The sequence below is a fragment of the Gymnodraco acuticeps genome, unplaced genomic scaffold (assembly GCF_902827175.1).
Source record: "Gymnodraco acuticeps unplaced genomic scaffold, fGymAcu1.1, whole genome shotgun sequence".
NCBI classification, from domain to species: Eukaryota; Metazoa; Chordata; class Actinopteri; order Perciformes; family Bathydraconidae; genus Gymnodraco; species Gymnodraco acuticeps.
In genome coordinates, this window is record NW_022991766.1 from 281,951 (window position 1) to 292,500 (window position 10,550).

The 10,550-nt window shown below is 38.2% G+C and overlaps 1 protein-coding gene across 6 annotated transcripts in view; it reads left to right on the plus strand.

The window, feature by feature from the left end:
• Positions 1-1,678: 1,678 nt before the first annotated feature.
• The window catches only part of tlx2 (T cell leukemia homeobox 2), a 14,531-nt gene continuing 5,659 nt past the window's right edge, over positions 1,679-10,550 (plus strand). For 4 of the 6 annotated variants that reach the window (XM_034199397.1, XM_034199399.1, XM_034199398.1 and 1 more), the window contains exons 1-2: positions 1,679-2,780; positions 9,713-9,925. In XM_034199397.1, the coding sequence (XP_034055288.1) occupies positions 2,279-2,780; positions 9,713-9,925 (715 nt within the window). In that variant the 5' untranslated portion in view covers positions 1,679-2,278. The remainder of the gene's footprint in view (positions 2,781-9,712; positions 9,926-10,550) is intronic. The other 2 variants (XM_034199401.1, XM_034199400.1) reach the window with 1 other exon arrangement.

Consider the following 10,550-nt stretch of genomic DNA (forward strand, 5'->3'; position numbering starts at 1 on the left):
CTGCTATTTATTTGTTTAATTATCTATCTATCTATCTATCTATCTATCTATCTATCTATCTATCTATCTATCTATCTATCTATCTATCTATCTATCTATCTATCTATCTATCTATCTATCTATCTATCTATCTATCTATCTTCTCCATCTATCTATCTATCTATCTATCTATCTATCTATCTATCTATCTATCTATCTATCTATCTATCTATCTATCTATCTATCTATCTATCTATCTATCTATCTAGCTATCTATCTATCTATCTATCTATCTATCTATCTATCTCTCCATCTTTCCATCTATCTATCTCTCCATCTATCTATCTTCATTTTGCTCATGAGTCTATATGTTTTTTCGATACATATGCTAATGGTTGCTTTACATTTCATTACTTTGTGATAATGTACCTTATAGTGCCTTTAACTCGGGCCTGCAGTGCACACTTCCCGTCAATATCACTGGATTTATGGCTTCAATGTGTGCAACAGATTATTGCTTCAGCAGCAGCTCTCTCTCTCTCTCTCTCTCTCTCTCTCTCTCTCTCTCTCTCTCTCTCTCTCTCTCTCTCTCTCTCTCTCTCTCTCTCTCTCTCTCTCTCTCTCTCTCTCTCTCTCTCTCTCTCTCTCTCTCACACACACACACATACATATATAAATCTGCTCCACTGTCTTGTAGGACACAGTGTACTTATGTAACCTGCCATTAAAAATGAAGGAGAACATTCAGGCCCATTCTGCAGCATGATGTGCAGCTTACCATTTTGTTTTATACTCGCTCAGTGAGCATTGATCAGGATATTGGTGCTCTGGAAACTGGTGTGCTGGGAAACTCTTGATAGGTGAATATGTGGCTGGTTTAATTGCACAGACAGTGAGAACACACATAAATACACCCGTGTTCAATGGATGCTTTCTACACGGATTTCAAATTCTGTAACAAATCATGTCCAAAATGCGGGAGCCTTCTCAGGTGGAAAGTCACCAAACTAAATCTTATTATAGAAAATGTGTCCAGGGGCCTAAATGTAATGGCTATGACCCAATGCATAACAATGAAGATACAAAACTAGCACTTGTATTGTTTTTTTCGTTTTGTTGTTTTCTCTAATGTCTGTGGGCACCAGGAAAAGCGCTATACCATTATTATTTTATTTTTTAAAACTTTTAAATGTCCCAAAAATAGCAAACCTTACAGGAAAACCTTTCAGAAAAGGAACCCAAAAATAAATTATAAATAATACGAATTCCCATTTCCAAACTCACAAAGGACATACAACAACTAATTAATTAATAACATAAACAATTCATTTGATTCTTATATATTTATATATTTTTCTGACATGGTAGATACATGCATTTCTCGTTGAATATTAAACTGAAAATAATATATTAAATATTAGACATAACTATTTTTTCTTTTGATTGTATTCCGTATTTACATGCGCGAACCAGTTTGAAAACAGCTTGACCCGGAGCTTCAGCAGCGCTAAAAGGCGCACAACCTCCCGTTTAACACCAGGAAAGCTTCATAAAATAAAGAAAGCTGCGGCTTCTTTAAGACATCCGAGCAAAACAACTGCCCTACAGAGGAGAAGGAGGAGGGAAGGGAGGGAGGGAAGAAGGGAGGGATGCGAGGGGATGACCGAATGGCAGCTTTTACGCAGAGGGTTGTCTCACCTGCTGAAACGCACTTCACCATTCAGCACAACAGAGCCATCTTTCGCTCTCACCTCCAATTAATATCCACAGCAGCGAGGTCAGCGCTTCCTCTTCGCCTCTTTGGGTTTGTTTTGTTTTGTCTGTGGTTTGATTTTCATGCGACGAGCTTGGGTATCCTACCATGCCCTCTGCGTATGGATCGTGTCTGCCAGAATAGGCGAACAAAGCGCATCAAGCCTCTCCAGAGAACTGCTTCCCCTCCAAAAAAGCACGGATTTGTGTCTGTAAGTACTCAGGATTTTGGCTTTTTGTTTTCCTGCTGATAGGCTGCCTTGTGTGTAGTTCACTGGGAGAAGCACAATGTTAAAGATGGATACGCTTTTTTCTTAGCGCGATGGATAGGCATTTCATTTAGGGAACACCCGATCCCAATGCTGGACAAAAATAATGGCAAGATTTTGGATAGCACCGGACACGTTATTGGTTTCCTGGGAGTAGAACAGACCTGTGTCGATGCTTGAAAACCAAATACTGCAGCACACACAGATTTCCCGAGGCGTGCATTATCATATGACAAAATTACACTGATATTGAAACACATCCCCGATTAAAAAAAACTATGGAGCACACCGGGATCGAGGAGGTGAACCAGACGCACCAGCAGCAGCATGAGCCCATCAGCTTCGGCATCGACCAGATCCTCAACAGCTCGGATCAGTCCAGCGGCTGCATGCTGCCAAACCGGACCGGAGACCCGGATTACGCGCTGGCTCCAAATGTCTACAGCAACGGGTACAACAGCGTGTACAACCCGGCCTGCTCCATGGCGGCGGGGCTGGCCGGCTCCTACAATGTCAACATGAACATGAACGTTAGTATGAACATGAACGTTAACGTGAACTCGGGCGGCGCCGGAGGGGTGATCCGGGTCCCGGCGCACAGACCCATGCCCCCTCCGCCGCCGCCCGCAGCAGCAGCGCCGCATCCGCCCCCTTCCACACAACCGGGATGCATCGGACCCGGCATCGCCTCTATGGCCGGGATGGGGATGGGGAACGCGGGGAACTTCACCTTCCCGTGGATGGAGAGCAGTAGGAGGTTTGCCAAGGAAAGACTAACAGGTAACAACTCGATCAAAGGTTATTTATATATCCCAATATCACACATTTTACATTTGCCTCAGGGAAATAAACCCTACAGTTATTCAGGTTTCATTTTTGTTTTAAGTTCAAACACCGTACACAGCATCTGTTTTGCATTGCTTTTATTTCCATACTTTTGTATCTAACATGTAGAACAAATTGTTTCCTTTGTGCTCCTGCAACACCTGTCTGATTTGTGTTTCCGAGTATTATACAGAGTGTTGTCAAGCACTTTCAAATTCCTTCCTAATAAATCAACCCAAAGCAGAGTAGCATTATTATATATTTCCGGTACAGTTTTGAATGTCTGACATTTAAGTGTAAAACAGCCCCTAGTGAAGTGTTTCCTTGTTAGACAAGGACAGAACATATAAGAATAGTTTCCTTCGTTATCCTGCAACAACTGTAGTCTGATTGGTGTTTCCTATGCATCTAATTCATAAATCGTCCCAAAGAGAGACATTTACAGTTTCAATTTTTTTAATTATTTTGACTGGTACGGTTCACATTAATCAAAATAACGTCATGTGACAGCCAAAATGCCTATTTTCTGTTTCCCTTTGCCACATTTTAAATTAGCTGTACTTTTTCTCGTTGCATGGCTTTGAAATTACATACAACAATATCGTTTTAAAAAGTATACATTAAATTCGTGAGTGAAGAACTAGTCTCCTATGGCAATGTGACTTTTATATTATTATATATTTTATTCTCTTAATTAATTTAGTTTGGGTGGGAGGGGGGGTGGTTCCTCTGGTCTTTTTCTAATGACCCCATGAAGATGACAATGAAGAACATAATGGATTTACGCATCCATGATGTTCCTATTGTGTTTCATTTGCATCCACTTCATAATCAATCAACCCAAAGCAGAGTAGCATTATTGTGTATTTCCCATACGACCTTACAGGTGTGAATTTCTGCCATTTACGCGTGAAACAGTCCCTTAAAAGATGAAGTGTACAGGATTAAACTTGGCCTATAGCTCGACAGAGAGGAGCTGATTTTATCTTTAGCTTGTAATCTATAACGCATCTCATGCATACACAGAGTCAGTTTTATTAGCTGGAAGGGCAGTGTGATGAACGAGAGGAGGGATTGACATGGACATGCTGATGAATCAGTATTGGACCATCACTCTCCATTTACAGCGGATGACGGATAACGACGTTGCCCGGCTTTTCATGAGGATGAATGATTTTATTTTTTTTCTTCTGTGAGCCAATTGAGAAAACAGGAAGATGAGTCATAATAGTAATAATATATGGCAGGTTAACATCTATACAAAAGTGGAAGATAACAGGTTGTATTTGTATTATTATTAACATTCACGTTTTCCATTAATAATACGTTTTTGCTTCAATTTCGAGATACAAACTAAATAATGATGTATAGCTCTCAAAAAACTAAAAAGTAAAATCCTTTTTGTTTCTGATACTTAATTTTAATTTGCCCAGCTGCAATTTAAAAATACAGTTCATAAATGTAATGACAAAGCATTAATACAGCTGATTTGAAGACTTTAATATTGGGGATTATCCATTCAAAACGTTTAGTGGAATAACCATTAGACTCGTTTCATTTCTGAAAAAAAATAATTTTTTTTAAATAAACAGAAATTAAGGATGCATTTTCTTTTCACAATACAATGTAATTCTGTGGTATTCTAAAGTGGAAATAGTCTGTGTTATATTACATTTCATTTAATGGGTTCTAGCTCATGGTTGCATTTTCTTTTAGGTTCAAACACTGTCACTTACAGCATCTGTTATGCAGTGCTTTTTATTTTTGCTAGGCATTTAAAGCTTCCATATTGAATTCATTTAATTATTTTGACAAGTACAGCACAACATTATCGAAATAAATAATAATGTGGCAGCCAAAATACTCTAATACTAATATGTTTCCTTTTGCCAGATGTTGAAAAAAGCCATATTTTTTGTATTTGAATTAAAATAAATAAAGATGTTAGAAATAGCATAACATAAGATGTAACTTAGAATAATTATTCGTGAGTGAAAGACCATGTCTCCTGTGGCAATGAGACTTTATATTGTTATCTGTTCTATCTTTATTAATTTAGTTTAGGGAGGAGGGGGTTTTCTCATGACCTCATCCTTATGAAGATGAAAATGAAGAACATCATGGATTTACGCACACACCCCTCTCACCCCTTCACCCACCACCACCACCACCACTTCTCCAGGCATTAAATATTCACTATTCTTTCTAGCTGATTAATTATTAAATACTGGGGGACGATATGTCAACTGCAAAAAGATACAGTGTAAATAGGCTTATCAATTCTGCTCATAGTCACCGAGGGCCTCTCGTTTAATTTCTCTCAGCTTTGTGTCGCTGTAATTATTTCACAGCTTATATCTTTCCACTGTATTGATCCTCAGCAACACACACACACACACACACACACACACACACACACACACACACACACACACACACACACACACACACACACACACACACACACACACACACACACACACACACACACACACACAGACCAGATTTAGCCTGCTCTGTTTCCTATAAAAGGCCGTAAATCAAATGGACTATCATCCTGATGGGCAGAGAACCATTTTAAATGTCTCTCTGTTTCTGTTTCTTTTTTTCTTTTTTCCTCTCCTCGGTTGTCCAGCTGAAACCGGAGGAGAAAATCGGCCCCTTGCAGATTTAAACAGCTAAACATTTAGCCAAATGCTTCCAGCTCTGGCAGCCATGGGAGTTGTGCGTGTGAGTGTGTGTATGTGTGTGCGTTTGCGCAAGATGTAAAAGAAACCAGTTAAATTGCAAAACAGACTCGTTTTTCACCCTGGCGCGCGCGTCCTTGTGGCCTAAATTCAGGTTATAAATCACCAGAAGTTGTTTCAGAGGATTACGCTTTGGGGCAATATGAATCATTTAATCCATCTCAGAAGAAAAAAACAAGACTTGTATTTCCATTACTTGGTTTATTGATCACCAACTCCTCTCTGTAATTAGGCTACTCATGATCATATGGCAGTTATTATATACATTATTTGATCTTGTTTCACCGCAAATGTGACGTTTTTATTAACCCATAATTATCATCATTAATTATCAGTAATAGCAGCAATAGGCCTATGTTGGTGACAGTAACTTCTCTATCTGATCTCTCGTACTGTCTCATTCTACTCATTCAAAATGTGACTTGACTTTACTCCATTTTTTATTTGTATTTAAGCCTATTATTATACAAAATAAAGGCTATAATAGTTATTTAATAAATGATAATTGAAGAACATGTTCAAAAAGTTCGTTGATTCACATTATATGTAAAACCAAAGTCATGCATAACGGGCAAACAAAACATATAATGTAATATTAATAACAATAACCATAATGATAACCATAATAACATATCATCATAATAACATGGTAGAAATAAACAATAATATGGAGCTCTACAGGCCACGTAGCTTCAATAAAAAACATAATTAAACAATGTTTCTCTCCAATAGATCTCCTTCTGGCTGCTAATGGCCGCACACAGAAACATGTGACTTTATTTCCTCTTCACGTTTCCGTGTTGCTGACTCTCTGTGTGACAGAAGACAGTGTCCCTGCCTTTTGTCCCGCATATAGTGTAATAAATAGCAATATATGTTCATGTTATATTTCAATATCCCCTTTAGAATCCATCGCGGATATATTTATTAGATTGCTCCAAAGGTAATATCCGCAGTGGGGAAGGGAGGCGCTGTCACAGAGAAGTGTTATTAAGTATAGCTGCTTTTATTACGGGAAACACATCCTCCATGGTAGCGTTTTATTTTGTGTTATGCTAAATTGTGTTACCCAGGCAGCAGATTCAGTATTCTCACATTTTATTTTTCATTTTTAAGAAGGAGAAGAAAAAGCCAGATCATTTTTGTTTAAATTTGTTTGGGAACAAGATTTGTTCTAGGCATACTGTAGACACAAATACTTCGATGCGTTTATGTACATATTCAAAACTGGGAATTTAAATATGTTCCACCACAAACGCTGCTTTATCACTTAAACCGTTTTTTTTTAAAAAACCTAACATCGGGATTTAGAGCAACACAAATACGTTAATGTACCTATTTTCATCTTTCACTACAGTCGCGTTTTATCTCGTGGGATTTCAAATCTTGGCAGCAATGTTGTGAGTAAAGCTCCATGAGCTACACATAGCTTTTTATCTGTTTAATTCTGACATATTTTTTTTGTTTGACTAAGCTCAATTCGTTAAATGTTTTACCCTTAGTAAAATATACTGTTTACAATCATATTGCCTTATTCCTTTACTGATAAATTACTGCAGTGAAACAGCAGTTTTAACTCATGATTTAACACAAAATACACAATTGGCTTAATATAAAGACACAATGAATACATTTGTGTGCCATATACTATATATATGAATACAGGAATATCATGGATTACTCCATTTATTTAATTTCAATATACCTAAAGCAGTACAGTATAACTATAGTCTCTGATTAATGTTGATTTAAAATCCAGATTATTTTGTGCTTTTAAGACCACAGAAGCACAATTATTACAGAATTGCTTGCCCTTTATGGCTTACAGTCCATATTATAAAACCAATGAATAAACCTGAATGCATATCTTTTTCTTTACCCTCTTGAGCCTTAGACTGTCTGCTAAAGTGTCACTGTATCATATATTTCTCAGCGTTTTGCCCTCTGAGGCGAAGCTGTTGTGCAGTTGGCAGGTCTGGAGCCTCCTGCTACATGTTGGGTTTCCTCTGAACGTGCTTGTGCCTGGTCCATTAGTTAGCTCACAGATGGCCTGAAATAGCCGTCTAATGCAGTATTATTTAGCCAGACCTGCCGCTGGGAGCAACAACAGGCCTCGCTCTCAGCATGTGACCCGTAAGGCTACACATAGTTTTAGGCATCAAAAAGGACCAATTAAATACAACCATCGTATAAACTCTCCATAGGAATAGGACAGATAATCATATGAGGTTTACAAAACATACCATTAAGTGCAATAAAGTCCCTATAAAGGGCCACAGAGGTGCTACAGTTTGCTGTGAGCACCTTATAGAAGCATCAGATACATCATGGGGATGTTGTCACCATAAACTCATGATTAAAGCCTGTCCAAGCCCCAAAAGGAATATTAGAGGGATAACATTACCATTTTTACTATTATTGAGCACCAGAGAAACCCATAATGTGAAACCTGATAGGAATATTACCACAGCAGATTAAAAATAATAATGAGAGGAATGAAAACAAGACGTGTACACTATAAATCCAGCTCACAACACAATCAAATGTAGTGAGTTTTTTTATTTCAGGCACTAAATTTGCATTGCTAATTTACACCCAGGTAATGATAACTTTATGTGACCTACTGTAGCAGCTATTCATCTTTATTTGACAAATCATTTGCTCTCGTACGCTTCAATTTGCCACTCGTGTTCAGCACCATCAGGGGACGTCGGCAGCTCCCTGGAAATGACTGCAGAGTGCATAATAGCTTCATGTTCCATTTTCCATTCAAATTGTCATCGTCTGTGTGGCAAATGAATTTTCAGGTCGCTGTAACTCTGAGAGCGGCACGTGGCCCCCTCCAGGGACACCTATGCAGATGTTTTCATATTCATTTTGGCTTCTGGTGAGCTTTTCTGACAAAACAAAAACAAATAAACACCCTGTAAGACAGGAGGCAAACAGCTTGCTGGGGAGGAATGACACAGAGAGACAGAACGTTTTGTTTTTCCTGTCGTTTGATTTACATTCTGCCTCAAAATGAGAATCAGGCTGGGGAGTGGATCTATGGCCAAGAACGATCCCCTTACATTTATCGATCTTCTGTTTACCCATGGCTGACAAAATAGACAGGGTTCATAGATATTTTATGATGCAGGAGATTTCTTGTTATTAATACCCACACAGTGATATGTGAACGTGAACCACAGGGCATGGATAGAATACAATGCAGGCTCATGGCAGAGTGCAATTCATATTTTTTTAAAGTAATAAAATGACAAAGGAGGTCCCAAAACAGTCCAGTCCATACATGTATATATCCTTTATTTAGAAGGATACATCACTACCTCAAATTCAACATCAATACCTTCAAATTGTAGGTGGTCTATTCTGCGAAAGATGTTAAAGTTGTGTCATTTTGCATGATCAATCCTGTGATATTTTATTGCTAGGAGTCTTAATGACTAATGTTTGATATTTTGTTCAGAAATGTAATCTTTAAATCTTATTTGTCTGATGGCAAATAATTGTATTTTTCTGAAATTGTGCTGTGCTAGCTTGAGGGATAGATTTTATATTTGTCCTGGCATTGTTTCAATTAGGTAAAATGATAGTAAGAATGCTTTCACCACAGTGTCAATGAATGACTATGATTCTCATTGGCTAACAAGTGTGTGCTTGATTCATCTCTGTAAGATGTTTTGTGAAAAAATTGAATATCTTCAAATGTGATTCGTGTGATAGCAACAATTCTTATAAAATTACAAATAGTTTAATCACTAACATTGTTCTCTGCTACATTGAAGGACTCTGAATAGGTTGCTTATGAAATGGTTTGAAATAGCTTATAGTGAAGTATACCTTTATCACATTGTCAATGGATGCCCTTGGTTTCCTTGATTCTGGTTGGCTTAACGTCTTTGCTTCATTAATCTTTGTTAGCCTGCTAGTTGTCACTTATATTTCTAAATGGTAGATATGTAATTTTGTAGCAAAACCCTTCTCAATGCTAACTTAAGAGAGGAGCAGTAAATTAGATCAGAGCAGCCTCTGTTCATCATTCAGGCTTCCTTCATGTGATTAGCTGAGTATGCTTTGGCGCCCGCACTGCTGCTGTGCTCCAGATGTGGGACCTGAATGTGTCTCCCTTTCCTTTAGGGGAGCAGGCAGAGGATATCCGAGCCGGAGAGGCCACAGGGGGGCCGGGGTCCGCCGGGTCCCTCTGTCCTCTCCCCAAAGGAGACATCGGCAGGGTCCCTGTCTGGAGCACGGTGGAGACGTTAGCTAAATGCTATTACCCCGAGCTCGCTCACCTGCGAGACGCCAATGGCTTTCTAGCAGACTATCCTTTTCCAAAGGGGGCTTGCCCAGGTGAGTCTCCCCTTCCCTCCACCATCAACCTTCCCTACCTCACCCATGTGATTGTTAGATATTAAAAGTACAAAAAAAACACCCCTTTTTGGGAGAAGGGGTGGGATTAAATAAGTGTAAACTCCCCTTTTCGGATGTGTAATTAAGTACATCATTTGTTTATATATAATTTAGAATCAGTAATATGTTTTGTATATCAATTTGACACTACTGTTGTATACTATAATAATTCTCATGTTAAATTTCACTATAATTGTTATTTTTTGATATTATTGTTTTACACATTCGAAATAAATCTCATCAAATCAAATTATGAAAATGTGAAAGAATATTGCAAAAGCAGAATTGATCTGGAAGTGTTGCCTGTTGCAAGAGATGACTTTCTTGAATTGTATTTAAAACTGATTCCTTCTAAATGTCTCCCTATGACTTTTCTTTTCTGTACAAAACAGTTTTCAAAATCTGGCAGGGGAATATTAGCAGTAATTAAATGTATCTTCTTCAAATGGCAGCTTCTGGGCCTTCTCTTAGACTCCCCAAACACACTGGCTTTCCCAGAGTTAAGACCAAATGGACATTCATTTAATCTAACTAAAGACTGGAAAACAAAATGGCATTGATAACA